The following is an 18344-nucleotide window of genomic DNA, read 5'->3' as shown; positions in this document are numbered from 1 at the left end:
CTTCTTATGAAATACAGTAACTGAATTGCTGAGTCACACCTAAAGTGTTAGTCTTATATTCCTTTAATCTATTTTTTCTGATTAGGTTGCAATTTTTTTTGTAAACATTCACCCAAGCAAAAAAAGAAAAAAGAAAAAATGCATCCATAAAATTGCGCTTCTAAAGACGTTTTCCTATTTTAAAGGGAAACGGCTCTAAATGAGTTCTATTTAACTGGACTGAGGTAAAAAAAAAAAAAAAATGGCTTTTTGAATTTTAAAAGTTGCAGACACCTGGTTTAGATCAAAGACTATTTACTTATAAGAATGTCCTAGTCAAAGTAGAGACTTAAATACAATTGCTGAATGAGAAAACAAACGTTTAACGTGTAGATGTGCAAAGAAGGTGATGACGAAACCCAAAGCCACTTGCAACCACGGCAACAATAAATACAAACTCACTTTAAACTTCATACAGTCTTTGTCAAACTGTGTTGCCAACTTCACAACTATGCACTACTTTATGTTGTTTTGTCAAAGTGCTGAAAAAAAAAAAAAAAGAAAAAAGTTAATCAGTTCTGGACATACGAGGTTTGTAGGCAGTTTATTTGCAATGATCTGTAATGGTGGTTCAATGACAAAGCTGGTTAGTAATTGCTGCAGATTACAAGAAACTCTGACCAGATGCCCGCCAATTAAAAAGATAATACACGTAATGAGTTCTGGCACAGGAAGCACTAATATGGACATATCAACAGTCAGACAATGAAAAATAAATAAAAAAAAGGAAGGAAGGAAACAAATCCAAAAGCAGACAAAACGTCTTCCCCGTCACACGGCGTAAGAGGAACGAACCGCACGGAGCATTCAAATGTCACGACCTGTAATGGGAGCCACGGTTCTTCCCTTAAACCAGGGCCTGACGTGAGTTTAGGCCCTGGTTTCGATAAAGTAATCTGGAGGCTCACTTTATCGAAATGCCAACTTCCCTTCATTAAAGTGAAAAGACTCAGACATGAGAGAAATGAGAATGACATCATTTTTTAATAAACTCAATCGACGTTTGTAAAAAACAAACAAAAAAAACAAAAAAAACACAAGCATGCATTTTTGTGTACGTGAAACATTGAAATGTGAGTGAAACCACAGAGACGTTGATGAACAAACAGCAAGCTGGAAGTAGTGAGCAACACTTATAAGTCCAGACTTATTTCTGAGTATGTTGTGAAGTTTTTCATGCAACCACAATGTGGAGGGGAGCAGTCAAAGGCCCTGCCGCTCGGCTAGCATGCAACTCCGAAGCAGCACACTGGTTGTTTTAACAGTCGAACTAATTTTAGAGAAAGCTTTCTGTGATTCTGCAACAAAAGTTTCTTATTTGGGCTTCAGAAGACACAAAGTAAGCAAAGAAACCTTTACGTGTAACTTCAACTTAAATTTCATCGACGTTTTGGAATATTTCGAATCTGGATCGGTTGAGGTTCGGCTGAATCCTGTAGTTTAAGTCTTTGCTGGATTTTCAGAGCTGCGCTCAAGCTGTCACATGTATTCTGGGATTTGAGTGTTTTCCTGTTATTGCCTAAAACACAAAAGCTGCTATTTAAAAAAAAAAAAAAAAAAAAAAAAACATTTCTATGCTCTAAATCACTGCTGCTAGCTAAAGTTAAAGTTTCAGTCTCTTATCTTGTGTGTATTCCCCCTGTAGAAACTTCCAGACGGTATGTCACTCTGTTAAATAAACAACAAAATGCATGCCACTTCCAAAACAATAAAACTAACAAGATCAATAAAGCGCTTATTTCAAACCGTTTTATCACAGCAACTTCCTGAAGGCACAGAAACCTGACACAGATTCCGTTCAACTGTAACGAGGCGAGCAGCGACGTCTCGCAAACATTAAAGCCACACAACGTTTTTTTCTCTGTCCCAGACGTCATGAACTGACCGTTAGATATTAATGGATTCTGTTTCCACCGGTAAAGTATTTACGGTACTTTATGTCAAGTTGGCAGCTCTGCCCCTCAGCTTCACGCCAGCCTTCTGGCTCCGCTAGCTAACGCTAGCTAACCGCTGGGCTCAGTGAAACGCACATCAAATCCAGCCACTTGGGAAGGTGAAGAAAAGTCGAGCATGGAAAATCTTTTGAAATGAAAACGACTGACATGACTTTATATTCACAATGGACGAGTTCTTTGGGTTTTCCTTCTCCTGGGGGAAATTATCAAGCAGGTACGCCTTACTGAGTCAGAGGTTGACGATTGTTTAAAAAAGTGGCTCATTCTCTACAAGTGAGGGAATCAAAAATAAAAATTAAAGAAAAATATAATCTTAATAAATCATAATGCAACTCCTCAGCAGCATGAAAATGAATTAGCCTCGAGTTTGAACCAAAAACAAAACTCAGCTATCGGAGTGCTGAAGCTGAAACATTAATGGAGTGGAAATAAAAACGAGGTATGTGAAAAGGTAGGGCAGATCAAACACCATCATGGCATATTTAAATCAGGACGAGATAAAACAGCTGAAGCAGGTTTATCACAAGGCATGGCATGCAGCTGGGTCAGATGTTTCTGACGTTCACCCTTCAACACAGAAGAAGAATGAAGGTAGTTTAAATTTAAAATATGAAAAACAAGGTGCTCCAACTTTGGTACTTTCTGTTAGTATCAAGAAAATAAAGGGCTATTCCACAGTTTTTTTTAGAGTTGAAAATTTAGAGATTTATAAAGATTCTCTAACACACAGCTTGACATTTATAAAAAATGTTTACCCCATTTGGGAAAGACAGGGAAAAATAAAAACCTGAGCTAACTTATTACTAAAATCCTGTGAGCCGAATGCATCTTTAATAATACATGTTCAGCTGACTGCTGGGAGATTAAAACCAATGTTGGCACAACCATATTTGTCAACATATCAGTTCACAGTGGAGTTGAATAATACAATGACTGGTTGGAAGCAAAATGTCTGATTTAATCCATTTCCGGTCCCTGAAACTCACAGCTGATGCATGTCTTTAGTGTCTGAGGCGCTGAAGCTCACCGACAGAAGTGGGGAAACAATAAAAGGGAAAATGAAAATGGACGAATATTCAGCAACAACGTCACAATCGCGCATTCCAACGACATCGTGCAGCCTCAGTTCGCGCGACTTTACTGGCTGGTCTTTTAGAGCGAGGGACGATCATTCACAATCCCATAATCTGATCTGGATTCCAGACTTTCCTGGGTCTCATTTTTGCCTAAAGATGATCTCCCAGTTAATATTTTTATACAATATTTCCGGGATTGCCATTATTGCTTCTCCTTCCTCTACCTGTGCAAGGAAGAGAGATTTGCTGATAGGTTGGTAAAAACCTCAGATTAGGAGCTAATGAGGGAATAAAGTGCTGAGTCAGCTGGATAACGTAGACAAGACCCACTCAAAGTTTTAAACTTCCCACTTCGACAAAGATTGGCACCTGCGTCCCTTAATGACATCAACTTTCATGATTCTCCAAAATTTCATTAATCTTTAGTTTCACCTCAGTAAAGCACTGATTATAAAAGGCACAAAAACACTCCCACTTAGCCAATTATTATACATATAAGAAACAAACTGCACCGTTCAGAAAATCTACATCTCAGTTCACAGGTTTCTGATTATGGCAAGTGCTGAAAAACTAATTCAGATCACCTGCAGTCGACACAACGAAAGTCACTAAAATTAAAGCTAAGAGGTGATTTGAAATCTTACTGTAACTTGCTACTCTAACACCAGCAGTAAAAAAAGTATATACAAAAAGTGCAATTAAAAGGATTTTCTTTTCTGTTGCGCTCATAGCTAATTAAATGTGGTAATGCTAGTATCCAGCCAGCAGGTGTCGCTGTGTGATAATGATTCTCAGCTAGATACTACTAGTGGATGAGCTGTGATTTTGGCTCTGTATGAAAACACAGTTAGGTTTTCTAGTCCGTAGGCCTTCGTATTTTCACAATCAAGAAGTGAAGAGAAGGAGAAGGACTGAATGTAACAGAGTTCCACCCCCCCATTATTAAATTGTTAATCTTTTCTTTTAGATCAAACCAATTAATCAGGCCCGGTATCCCTCAGCGCGGTCCTCGGGAGCCAACTCCACCACCACCCCGCGGCACTCGTAAGGAGAGGGGATTATCCCCATGTCTGGCTCTTCAGAGTCACTGTCCAGTTTTTGCCCGCTCATGTACGGGTCATCAGACGTGCTCTCTTCCTCTCGCTCTTCAGTAAAAGCCTGGTTGTTGGGTGACAACTTGATGCGTTGGTCGTAGTCTTCATCAGTCTTTGGAATGATGACGGGTTTCACAGGCGGATCTTCGGGAGGCATCGGGAAAGGGCTCACTGTCACAGGACTGGGAACATCGGGAAGGGGTTGAAACTCTTGCTTGTTTGTTTTACGGATCATCTAAAACGGATGAAAACAAAAAAAACAAGGTTAGTGCTGGAACAGACAATCATCCGTTCAGATGAGCTCTGATCGACTGAACGTACTAAAGAATTGATTTTAACCAGGGTGGGCCTCGTCTGTTTCCAGAAAACCATGGCGGCAATTACAGCCAGTGCTGCCAGGATGGCGAAGGTGATGCCAGCAATGAGGCCAGTGCGATCTAAACAAAGCAGAAGAAGAAACGCAAAGTTATAGCCGGCAGCAGCTGGAAGTCTGGGTACCTTGATATAAGTGGACTTGGACAAGATTAAAAAATATTTGGACCACTTGAACCTTTTGCCATGTTGTCGTCATATTTTTTTGCGACTTTATGTGAACTAACACTGAGCAAAACTATAAATGGTGAAGAGGAAGCTTTTCTTTTGGCGTCAGTCTTTATCAATACAGAGATCTTCTAAATTGTTAAAATTAAAAAAAATTTTGAGCGACTTTCCATTTCTTCGTTTCTCATTTTTGATACTTAAGTTTTTTCTTACAGAATCAACTACAATTTGCTTTCAGTCAAAGTTGCTCAGATAGGAACAGCAAAACTGGTCATCACAATTTCCTCCACAGTAAAATACCAAATACTGCTTACAATGAATCCCATTGGCTCAAAACTATTCACTCCTTAAATATAATATTCGATAAAAGCATAAGTTTGTCCATCACCACGCACAAACAAGAGAGGACACAGAGACAAAGGAGCATTCAGTTACAAAATACAAGTTAGCAAGTTTTAGAAACACGAACTACGCCATCTGGTGGCGGAAAGAGGAAGCCGTCAAAGGCTGCTCTGAGAATCGTCACACAATGTAACAAAACTGGAGCTTTCTACAGATACGAATTAGCTTTTGCTGTAGTCTGGTACAGAGCATCAAATGGTGACATTTAGGTTTGAGCTGCGCATCGTCCCTTTTTAAATAAAGTTCATCATCATCAGTAGATTCTTCTCCCCAGAGAAGAATGGAGATAGAGGTGAAAACACCAAGTCAGCGGTGAAGCATTGGCGGTTGCTCACTGGTGTCACAGGAAACCAGCAACATGTGGAGGAAAAGATGGATTCAGTTACGTGTTGGGAAATCCTGAGAGAAATTGTGATGACGAGACGGGATCAAGCAATCCCAAGCGCGGCTCAAAGCCCACCAGGCTCGGGTTCAGAACAAGTCCTGGAAGTGCCAGTCTTTCCTGCCCAACTTAAAATCTCAGCAAAGATGTTTAAAAAAAAAAAAAAAATAGCTGCAGCACAAAAAAAAGCCCCTGGAATATAAATGAACTGGAGGCTTTTACCCATAAGGAGTGGGATGCTGGTGTCTGACTGAAACACATTTGCAGCAGATCAGAACTGAATACGCATTTTTGAGATGGAGGTAGGCTTTAAAAGTGTCTTTTTGAGTTTAATGTTAGTTGTGCTGATCTATTTAAATCGTTCATGGCTTGATATTGCATAAAAAGTCTTGACCATCATAACTTATATGAATTAAACAAATGAAACGTTACTCAACTGAGAGGCGGTGGGGCTTTCTCGGTGCAGAATTCGTTTGTGGTCACCACAGTCATCATTTCGAGCTCTCCATTGATTTTCAGACAGTGTTTGTCCTGCTTCATGTCCACTTGCAGTCTGATCTTGCACTTATCCTCCTCACAGTCATAGGAGTGGGGCTTATCCTTCAAGAACAGACAGCAGGACCGTTTTAATAAGACTGAGAGTGATACTGTAGGTAAAACAGAAAACTAAAGCAAATGGTTTCTAAGCAGTTCTGCACAGTTGCTTCTGCGAAGGCAGATTCAAACATCAATATTTGCTTGTGTAAGCAGCAATGGTTGGACGAGATATAGAGTTGGATGTTGTCGGGATAACAATGGAAGTCTGCACTGTGTTTTCTGATGACCAAGGGGAAGGAGGTAAATGATGAATAGAAGGTGGTCAAGTACTGAGCCTAGTGGTACACCAGAAGAAATAGAAGAATGTTGGGAATAGTTTGCTTCCCAATGTTTGGTAGATGTGCTGAGAATGGTTGGAATGGTGGGAGATGAACCAGTGAAGGGGTGTGTGGGAGTAAAAACACCCCTTCCAATGACGGTGTGTTTCTCCCACACGCCGTCACTGAGAGAAACAATGATGTCATTGACAGATGACCTCCGTGAATGAGACATTCGCATTCACAGAGGATGTCTATCAATGCGTCAATGTCAATGAAGATGTGGACATCACATCCTCATTGACAGAGGATCCTTTGAGGATCTTTAGCCGTATTGATTACTGCAACAGCGTCTTCACAGATCTGACTAATAAATCAATCAAACAGCTGCAGCTGATCCAGAACGCTGCTGCTCGCGTTCTCACTAGAACCAGGAAGATAGAGCACATAACACCAGTTTTAAAGTCCCTACACTGGCTCCCTGTAGCTCAAAGAATAGACTTTAAAATACTGTTGTTAGTTTATAAATCACTGAACGGTTTAGCACCACAATACATTAAAGATCTGTTATTGCTGTACCAACCGTCTAGACCCCTCAGATCTTCTGGTTCTGGTCTCCTCTGCATCCCCAGAACCAGAACCAAACGAGGAGAAGCAGCATTCAGTTTCTATGTGCCACGGATTTGGAACAAACTTCCAGAAAACTGTAAAACAGCTGAAACACTGGGTGCCTTTAAATCTCAACTTAAAACCCACCTGTTTAGAGTTGCTTATGGCAATTGATGCCTTCAATGTATTTGCGAGTGACTGGGGGTCATTGCGCGTATATAAAACCCTGTAAATTCTAGACTAACAGGTAACCAACTAATGCACAAAATCCGCGTAGGACAGCGAAAGTCCTAGCGCAAAATTTTCACGAAACAGGCGGATGGAGCCTGGTGCTGCAAGGCTGGAGGCCTTGTCCTGTTAGGCTGCGGGGCCTGGCTAATACCCGTGTTAAGAAATGGAAGATCTGAGTAGATCATATAACTTGAATGGACAGGAAGTCCAACAGAATGATTTTATCTTTTCTTTTTATCTTTTTATTACTTTCTTTTTATTTTTATTTATTTTTTTCTCACTGTTTAAAATTATGTAAAGCACTTTGAAATGCCTTGCTGCTGAAATGTGCTATACAAATAAAATTTGATTGATTGATTGATTTGACATAAAGGCTGAATTCAAGTCCAGTATGACGACAGTAGTTAGATGAAAGTAGGAGATTGTGATTTTTATTGGAGCCGTTTACTGTGGAGAGGTCTAAAACCAGAAGGGAATCGTTCATAAACTTATTATTATTGGAGAGATGAAAGTTAAAGGCAAAAAGACCAAACTGGGAGGGAGCAGTCTCACCTGGCCAACCACATTGATGGTGTACTTAAAGTTTGGTAGTTCGTTCTTCTTCTTCATCTTCTTCTTCTTCTTCTCTGTGTTACATCTATACAGCCCGTCCTTGTACACCAGCCAGGGATGCTTGAACTCTACCAGCATGTGGTGCTGTTCCTGGGTAGTGATGTTAACGGGTGGAATATCCAAAAGACCTGAGAAACGACGAAGGATCATTACACACACACACACTTTAATCACACTGGGGGGAAAAAAAAGACCCCAGCAGCCTGGAGCCTTCAGTACAGCGTCTCTGGGCTGCTCTGATAGTTTTGTTACTTCTTGAATATACTTACATTTCTGACCACTCAGAGCACTGGAGAAATAGGAAAATTCGATGCCATCCTCTGGAGACGAAACAGACTTATCTTCCCCCAGTACAGCCTTTACATCGACAAGGTACATAATATCCGGATCTGACAGAAGCGAAAGATCTGCTTGTCGAGAAGAAGATTTGTTTAACCACTTTTCTTTACAGTCGCTGGTGAGAAAAAAGACAAAAAACAGAAAATTACTTGAAGCTTTGGGTGGAAGAGACAACTGAACAGTTAAAGGGGAAAGAGCAACCTGGAAAAATGATTTTGTTCTGTATTTAAATGCAGTTTTCTAACCTAAAACCATTTACTCACCTTCTTATATACTAGCACACTGTTCTAATTTGTAAGTTAATGAGCTAAATAAAATGCAGGACAGGGTGACAACTATGAATATTTAGTTAAAAACAACAAATATACTTCTAGTGTAATTTTTGTACTGATTAGATTGTGGGAAAAAAATGCCATGAAAATATATTGTGATGAAGCAGAACCAATATAGAGACATAAAAAGTACCCAGAGATTTCTGATGAAGAGCGGATCGAAACAAGGAATCTAACCCCAGGAACATCGTTCTCATAATCCCAGGACAAAATGTTCTGCAGGTTGCGGCAGGTTAGGGTTACGTTGGTCGGAGGAGCCACTGTGGAAACACAAAACACAGATCAGACTGCAGACATGATGAGGAGCTGGATGATCAGACACATCTAAAATGATGAATGATGAAGATGAATGTGTGCAGCAGATTCATTACAGCACATAAAAACCTAAAACACTGTTTTTCAGGATAAAATGAAATATAACATGAGTGTTTGGACACTTTTCCAGACACTGTTGAAGCATTTTGAAGGTTTGCGTTGAGCTGAAAGCCACAGCCATCAAAATTAACTGAAATAAAAACATAAATTAAATTAGGCAAGGTTTCAACTTTTGAATTGAACTGCTGAAATCTAAACTTTATGATGATCTAATACATTTAGCTCCTTTGTATACAGACTCTGACACGTTTGATGAGTTCACCACTAGAGGGCAGTGTTGGAAAACCGATGCATAGATTTTCAAGTGCACAGATTCAAAAGTGTCGACATCATAAATATTGTATTTTTTAAATTAAGTTCCAGAAAGTCAAACTAATATTGATTCATTATTATCAATAATAAATAATCAACAGAGAGATAAAGTTTCACTTTCTCATAGGATTAAAAATATTGAATTTTTTTTATGACATTCTAATTTTTAGAGGCATCTGTAGTCTTCTCCCAAACCAAAGAAGTCCAACATGAGCTCTTGATTTACTGCACTTTGTTAGACCATAAATAAAATATCTTAAGACATTGTGAAGCCACTGCCTTCGTGCAACTTCCCAACATTGTCAGAGAAAACAAACTTCCTCTAAAACAAAGCAGCTGAAGCAGACTGCCGCCTTCCCTCCAGCCAGGCAGCTGCCGGCAACTCCCTTGCTGAGTTTTGTATTTTAATTTGCACCATCATTATAAAATTAATGTGAAGAGTCAATTCTTTATAATCAGGCTGACAAAGTCCTGTAACACTTGCATCTATTCAAAAACAGCAACCACGCTTCAGTAGACTGAGATTGCCCTCTACTTGCTTTCACTTATTTTCTGTGATTTATGAAGAGGGAAGCCGGGCTTAACCATCTTAGAGACAAGAGCTGTAAAAAATAATAATGAAGGGAAAGAGAAGCGTATCAGTTTATTCATTGTTCAGCTGGACTTTGGCCATTTTCTGTAATTTCTGTCACATGACTTACAGATTTTCCACCCACGCTTTTATGAGTCACTTAAACATATGAAGAAGAAATAAAAACACCTTTCAGTTTCGTTTCCTCTTGTGATCTTAAGCACGACAAATAAGATCCACCACAGGGAAAAAAAAAAACTAATCAAAACAAAAGAAAGCATGTTCAGTGTAGATGTTAGAGGGGTTGAGTGGGAACTCAGTCATACACTGTAAAAAAAATAAAAAAAAGTGATAACCACAGTACTAAAGTTAGCGGCTGAAGCTGTCAACCACAAGATTCAACCACACACACACACACACACACACACACTGGTAATACACCACTGTCAATCTGAACTTATGCTCCTTGAAGTCTGGAGGAAAGCGCTCTGTGTTAGTTAACACTTTAGATGTTTAACATTAGAAACATTGTCTGCCGCCACAGAGAGAAAACCAAAATATAAATTTAAAGCGCATGACGTTCACCTTAAATGCCTTGTTAGCCAACAAATTCATTTGCTACAGAACGTAGTTTTGCTTTCCTAAGTGTAGTGATGAGGAATCACCACTACAGGTACTTTAGTGAGTTTTAGGTACTTTTAGCACAGCTAAAAGTACCTAAAACTGAATTACTTTTACTGGAAAAAACAGGCAACATCCTTTAAAAATACCTAATATTGCTACCACAGTACGTCGATGAGTTCCGCTCTTTTTAAACACGGCATTCGTTTTCCTGCAGTTGGCGTAATACACCGTTAATGTTCCCTTCCTTATTCAGGTGGGAGGAAAAAATCCTGACAATTTAAAAAGGGGGACGTGAAAATCTTTTGGTTTAGACAAAATGAAACAAGACAAACTTTTCAGACCATTATATTATTACCAGGATAATATGCCAATAATGTTTGTCTTGTAATTTCATTTCTCTAATTTATATTTCAGCTTTTCTAAACGTGACGCCAAAGCCTCGTTTCAACAGGTTAAAAACTGAACGAACGTTAAGCCTCTCTGAACTGTGACCATGGACACGGTGCAACATTTATAATACTGTAATGCCACAAATGCTGATCGCAATAAAATTTGGAGGCCAAGAACTCAATAGAAAATGCTGAGTTCTATAGATCAACTTCCATCTTTGAACCAAGTTACTGTTTGGTTCTCTAAACGATTTCTGCTTTTTTTAATAGGCTGGTGAAGCAGTTTATTTGGACTAAAAACATCCATTCAGCTCTAACATAAACCTCATGTTTCTATACTGAGGGGAACTGGACAAAAACAGTTCATTTACTACTTCATACAGCCTGAGAAAATAACTTAAATGAACACTACTGACTAAATCTAATTTTTCTTATTCGACAGCATCTTGTTTTCTCCTCTGAGGCAGAACTCGATCTAAACCAGTGGAGAACCACTGTTTCAATCCAAAAAAAAAAAAAAAAAAAAAAAAAAGTCTAACAGAAGCAGGAAGAGAAAGAGCAGATGGCATCAGTTTCTAAAAAGACGAGTGTTCCCAGCAGTGCTTTGCAACAAAATGACAAAAAATGTCCTCCATTGTTATCAGGGAAGTTTGTCCAGATAGTCCTGCACAGAATCTTGACATGCACAAGCAATTGTGCAATGTAAAAAAGTGACGTAAAACAAGCATTTAAAACACAAACTCATAGTTCTGCTTCAGGCACATTCACTGAGCCGTTACCCAGCAGACACTTGGGTAACGATTGAAGACGTGTCAATGCAGAACTGAACATCGACACGTCTTCCAGCAGCGCTCCCCAACTTCCTTCCTTCCTTCCTTTGCTCGATACTAAATCACATGAGACTTCCTCCACAATTTCTGTGCCGGCTGAGACGCAAATGTTAGAAGAAACTTTGACCACATCACTGTGAACAAACAGCAGAAGTGAGGAAAGAATGCCTTCAGACAACAGGCCACAAACAAAACTAAAAGTTAGATTTTTTTTTTAATGTGGTTCGGGTTCAACATCTCGATGAAATGAGGCTTTTAAAAGAAAGAGGTTGTTTCTGTGTGGAAGAACAAAAATGAGTTAATCTGCAACGAACCTACAAATGACAAACACTGATGAACTTTAAAGATACGACGCCTGTGAGAGACCCAGAACTATTCACTGCAAACTAAACAGCCTCCCCTGTTTCAGGAATTTAATACATTAATTTTCCAGTTGGACAGATTTAAATTCACACATAATAATCATGTCAGTCATTTAAGCCTGACGCCGTCACACCTCTGCCTCTGTTCACACCAGGAAGTCTGCAAACCTGCTGCATCCCGTTAAGATCAGATAAGACCAACATCATAGCAACACAAAACTGTAACGCTTTGAACTTTTTTTTATGGTTCTCATCCTTTCATGCATGTACAGTAGACGACAAATATGACGAACGGAAATGAAAACGGCCCCCAAAAGGATGTAAGGTAGGATGTCAAATTTTCTGACATCCTACCTTACAATGCACCTTTTTTTTTTTTTTGCTAAGCCTGTTAAGATTATAGGAGAAAAAAGAAGCTGCATGCTCTTGATGGATGTAGGAATTGTTCAATTATCCCCATTCATGCAACCAAACACACATCTAACCTTTGACCGATTGTTTAATCACTTAAAAATAATTGGATGTCGCAGAACTTATGGGAATCTTTAGCTTTGAAGCATTCAATGAATAGGGATAAATGAAATTTAGGTAATTTGAATAATTCAAACATTTGACCGATTAATTGGTGCATTTCTGCTCGAAGCACAGAAACTGTTTCTTTAAGAAACACTAGAAGCAGCATATTAACTTGGAAAAGAAAAAAAGAAAGACTTTCAATTAAACTTTTATGCCCAAGTAAGAAATTTTTAGTTTTCTTCATTAGCTTTTCTCATTTCAACCATCTTTTAGTTCGGTTTCACTGATGAAACGTCCTCGTGACCTCATCACGTTAATTACCAAATTATTATTTCAGTTGCTCCATCTTCGGTTTTACTTTCTGCTTTCACATCACTTACAGTGTTCGCTAAGGTAACGCTTGTGTTCAAACCTGAATTTCACTTCTTGCTAACCGTCAAACCACAAGCAGGTCAAGTTTGTCATCGGGTGCTTTTGCTCTGATTCTGCCGACGTCGTCAAAACCGTCCCAGAGGTATTATTTGGGCCACAGGACAAAGCCGTGAGGGGAACCTCCACAGGCCATCAATGACGGGCAATTTAAGAAATTCCCCCATCCTCTGGGAGGACAGGTTTCATCTCTATGCGGTGACTCATTTATTTTCAAGCGTGGCATTAGCGGGATCAGCGTATGACTCACTTTTTTCGACAGGTTCAAACATCTCGTCCTGTTCAAGATGAAGAGCATCCACCCCATTAATCCTGTAATGGAAGGATCACCAAAGCCACAGGTTCAAACCCGAAGCATTTCGCCGCAAAGCCAGGATCCACAGAAACGCCCGCGGGTGGTTATGTCTAGATTTCAAAGTCAGAAACTAAGACCGTGTTTATACCCGATACCGACACACTTCCTGTCTGACTCAGATTCAACCAGCCATGACTCCTCACACTGCCAGTCAAATTCATCCTAAATAATCTCAATTTTACCTGCAAATAAACCATGTTCAGACTTGAGAAACTACAATTGCACCTTCTGTATTATTACTGAGGTATTACCTTTGTTGAGTCTTACAGGAGAGAAGATTAAACTACAAAAACTGAAGGTTTACTTTACGATAAAATGACAAAGTCGCTAAATACTTTAACCTGCAAGCTGAACTACCAGCAGCCAGCCACCAGGTGCAACTGTGTAAGAAGTGAGTGAAGGCGAAAAAGAAAACTGAAAGTCATATTCTTTGAGACTGATGGGACATTTTATAACAGAGTACAAAAAAAAGGTCAAAACAAAAATCCCACTACAGAGTAAAGTGACAAATCCATACAACACTGATTTGTCATAAAATATTAGTTCAAAAGGAGAAGCAAAGTTTTCACAACAATCTTATTTTTAGATGCATAATGTCTCTCTGCGGCTTCACCGAAGTCGCATTAAGAGACTCCAGTCTCTAGGGGTGTCACAATCCAAACAAACACATTATTTAAATTATTAACGATCCAATTATGTCCAGGAAAAACTTTAAACGATCCACATGGTCATCTCTAAATTGAGTCCATTTTGAAATTCACAAGTTTTGACAAGTCTTCACCACTATGAGCGTATAAACGTCATGTACAGCATGAAACCTATCGTCATGTTGACGGCTGGCAAATGAAGAGCGGCGTTCAGACACGGGTTGTGAACGGCGCACACGGGAGTGAACCGTGGAATAATTTTAACCAAGGTTAAAATGCCTAAAACCTGCACTTGTAACGGACGATGCATTTCTGATGCAGGTAGTGTGTGGAAAAAAAAAAAAAAGTCAGACCGAGTTTCCCGTCCTGTCTAGTCTTGCCAAAGCATCTCTTTACATTCCTGGTACCTGTGTACCCTTGGAATGTGCACTTAGTAATGCAGGCATCATAAAGAAAACCTTTTGAAGAAAAAAGTCTGATCTGTAAGAAAGCTAAAGCTAAAAAGTTGTTTGAGGTATTTTCCTAATATAACGCGCTCAAAAGTATTGCTGACATCTACGATCCTCTAATTTGTTGACATTTCATTTGGGCTAATCAAAATGTGTATCCAAGTAGAGTGAAAATGCAGGACGACTGAACTGCATTTTCACTTTAAAGAATAGGTTAAGTAGTGACCTGGCTTCTGTTCTGTTAAGATACCAAAAAAAAAAAAAAAATCAGTTTTCCCACACAAGTGAAGAATCCATCATTGCATCACCTTCCATGTTTCATCTGATTGTTGCATGTTCAGCGTTTCACATCTGCCGTGTTGCCGCCTGTATTTCCCAGGACGCTCTTGCAAAAAGAGGTCAAAATAAGTTATTAAACTTAATTAGAAAAATAAAACCTTTAGCTCTCCGTTCAGGTTTTTGTGTTCAAAGAGCCGGATGCTGGAAAACAAAGTCGTCCCTCTAGTTGTTTTATTACCTCAGCGTAATGAGGCGGTTCTCTGAACTCCGCTGTGAGAAAGATTTATACTGCCCGTTTACAGAAAAAAAAATCACTTCCACCAACAGCAGGTAAACAAATCACTCAATTCAGAGTCTCAATTCCTCTCCCTCCTGTTCTGCTCCCTGTTTGACGGATTGAAGAACAAAACACTTTGGTAAAAATAAGAGATCCCTTTTACTATGCTGACTCAGTGTTGAAAGTGCATTTGTCAGAGTACGAGACAAACATTAATGCAGCTTAGACCATTAAGATGAGACAGATAAATATGAAACCAGATACTTTTTCCATTACGCTGGGCCTTTTAAAAGACATTTCAACCAAGTTGAAATTTGACCAAGTGGGGAAAAACTACTCGTGGGAGCACCAGTTTTCCTACAAGTCAATCCGTCAAGTATTCAGTAACTTCAAACTTAAATATTAACTTCTGAAAATGCAGGAACTGCTCAGGCTTCTCCATCTTATAAAAGCTTAAGCTAACATTAAGCTAATGAGTACAAAAGAAAAAAAACAAAAAAAAAACAATGGTAGATCTATAACAACTGGTGTGATAATTCTGCAGGAAATGTGATTCACTGCCGACCTTGTGAGGATGTTCAGCAGACCGTTGATTGAGTCATTATTGTTCTGGTAAACGACGGAGGATGCTGGGGGGTTTACTTTGAGCAGGACTAGAACGTTCGACAAGAAATGGCTTCAGATGGAAGCTGAGGGTCAACTCGGTCAGAAAATCACAGGAAATTATCTTTACGTCGTCTCTAATGCGACTCTGCTGCTCTTAAATAAAGCACCCCAGCTGAGAGTCCTTCAGGTGGTTTTTTTTTCATTATTATTATTCAATATCAATATCCACAGCACAATCAAAAATACAGGTGTCCTGCAACTTTTAGATACGTCTCTACTTCAATACATCCAAGTCAAATAATGAGGCCTTTAGAGAACTTGACTGCATGCTAAATAGGTGATTCAGTATCTAAAAAGTTGCTGAATCATTTGTTTTGAGGAACCCCGCCATATAGATTTAAAGTTATCTTTTATTTGACCAACATGGTGCTTCTTCATGTATACAATGTTGCTGTTCTGGAGCAACCAGCTCATCAAAATAACCAGTGGAAACCTGCAAAAAGCTGGAACTGATTGTTGTATTACCAGAAATGTTTGTTTTTTTCCCCTCCACTGACTATCGTATAATTTTTCTTTTTTTCTTTTCAACAAACAAGTGATTTTCAATAAAAGTAAAAATTGAGAATACCATTCAAAATGCCTTTCACGTCGTTTTATCATCTTTTGAGACGTACCCATCTCGTTTGCCAGCAGAAACAAACCTCTTGGTTGAATAATTTTGAGTTTACCTGTATTGGTTTTGAGAAAACCAGGTAGAGTTGTAGAACACATCTAGAACTTTATCACAACGTCATAGTAGATTATTATTGATTCCACAGCTTGGCAGCGAATGTGGTAAACTGTGTGGTACTTTATGGTCCAGCTATAGCAGACCTTAAGTAGTTGAAGCAAAACAAGCTCTGTCAGCCCTCAGTGCACTTAACTTTAATTACTCCAGCAGCGATGTTGTTTTTCCTGATGAAATAATTGTGTCTTTAAACTCTGCAGTGTTTATTGGATGTTTTCGTTTCTCTCTGAATGATCTCAGACATTTTAAACCTGAGATTTTAGCCTACAAATGACCTGGTTTATTAGTTTTAAAGGGGATATAAAGTAGAAAACCATAAACCACTGACTCTACCATGACATCGTAGACCGAACTAGATTTTAGGGGTGTACTTTCTTTATATATATATAGCTTCACTGTAAAATCAGTCTTTATGTTAGGGAATTATTTTTGCTGCACGTTCCATTGACGTGGATTTTTTTACCCGGTCCGATGAAGTGCCTATTTAATTCTGGTAGGAATTACATGTAAATGGTTTAGTGTGATGCGCGCATGCAACAAGGTTTCTGTGTCCTCCGTTTCTCTATCTTAATTTAAAAAGATAAATAATAAAGGCGGACAGTTCTAGATGATGTTAAACCTGCAAACAATGGAGAAGAACGACAGAAGAGGTGAATGAATGGACAGATTATGTATGACAAACAGGTGAATATAAAGTGGTAAAATTGAAGGATAGACAAATAATTGATGGTCAAACAAATTGGCAACAGAAATGGGCTGACTGGTTGGTGAACAATTGATGGGTTGATGAATTGACTGAATAAAAGCTTCAGACAATAAAAACTGAAAAGCATACGCCAGGCTCTCAGGCCCAAAGGCTCTAAAAAGTGTTCATCCTGCTTTGTTGGCATAAGTGTCACAATCACATGAGTAAGACAAACAAAAATAATGTTACTAGTTTGGTTTGGTTGCAGGGCCGTATTGCTGGAGGAAGGCCAGTGCGTTTAAAATGTCCGGTCAGGGAATCATTTACTGCTGTCTTTAAACGAGAAGTTCACACCAAAACATCCAGGAGAAGAAGTCCGGGTGTGCAGCAGCAAATATGATACAAAAACACACTTACACAAATGCATGCTGCTGATGATCTTTGTGTCATTTAATACGTATTTTGGCTTTGTTGCATCACATTCTCTAGAAACAGTAAGATAATACCGGAATGAACAGCAAAATGTTGGGTAATGCCGAAAACTAGAAAGAGGAAATGAAGAAAAGCCTGACGATTTATTTTTCTCCCCCCTCTCCTCAAACTTCATTTACGAAGTTGGTGTATTTTTGAGAGCAACTATTCACGTGGATTTATTGCATCATTAACTAATTAATTCCCGTTTTATTATTTCCTTTCACGTTTCAAACTGGTGGGCGACATTGCAAATTAAATCCCACGGAGACGTCGGCTTCAAAATAAGACCGTATTGATCAGAGCGGATTGTCGTAACGTGACCAGTTAGTTCATTTCAAGAATCCCAGGGAATTCCAGCTCATCGTCATGGCGCCTGCTAGCTGTCAGCTAATCTAGGATTCAAGGTTTTCCTGCGACTCAACCTCCACAATCCCTCCTCATCACCGTTTCACAGCGACACTTCAAGTCAAATAATTTCCTTCGTTTATTTTAACTCCACGTTCTCGTTTAATGTTACATTGCTGTTAAAATGACTGCTAAATGCAGATGTAAACACGGAGTGTGGCGTCTGCTAGGGAGCTACTCACCCAGAGTTGCTGAGACAAAGGGGAAAATGAACAAAAGCCGCAGGGATTTGGTGAAAGCCATCCTGTTCTGTCCGAGCCCGGCTGGTCCTCAACCTTTTACGACACACCAGAAGGACACGTAGCGCTGGACATCTGAGAATTACGGGAAAGACACGGACTTCTCGTCTCACTGAACTGGACCCATCTGCAATGGGAGCTTTACTCTGTTCCAGCTTTGGGAGGAGCTAGCCGTGGAGCTAATAAGCGATGACCACATGTTGCGTTTAGGAAAGCTTGTAAATGTCGGAATCGTGTTCTGGGAGGCGGGGGGCAAAGGCGAAAGTTC

The 18344-nt window shown here is 39.3% G+C and overlaps 1 protein-coding gene across 1 annotated transcript; it reads right to left on the bottom strand.

Annotated features, from left to right (window-relative positions):
- Positions 1-564: 564 nt before the first annotated feature.
- On the bottom strand, positions 565-18225 carry ifngr1l (interferon gamma receptor 1-like). The gene is made up of 7 exons (XM_015007498.2): positions 18020-18225; positions 8599-8725; positions 8064-8248; positions 7735-7922; positions 5926-6088; positions 4486-4601; positions 565-4399 (listed from the first exon to the last, which is right to left on the bottom strand). The coding sequence occupies exons 1-7, from the start codon at positions 18078-18080 to the stop codon at positions 4052-4054; spliced, it is 1188 nt and encodes a 395-aa protein (XP_014862984.2). The 5' UTR covers positions 18081-18225; the 3' UTR covers positions 565-4051.
- Between the last annotated feature and the right edge of the window lie 119 nt (positions 18226-18344).

Source organism: Poecilia mexicana, unplaced genomic scaffold, assembly GCF_051168715.1.
Source record: "Poecilia mexicana isolate PSO_F unplaced genomic scaffold, ASM5116871v1 scaffold_15, whole genome shotgun sequence".
In the NCBI taxonomy this organism is placed as follows: domain Eukaryota; kingdom Metazoa; phylum Chordata; class Actinopteri; order Cyprinodontiformes; family Poeciliidae; genus Poecilia; species Poecilia mexicana.
Note: the sequence above shows the minus strand (reverse complement) of the source record. Positions and strands in the feature narration are given on the sequence as shown.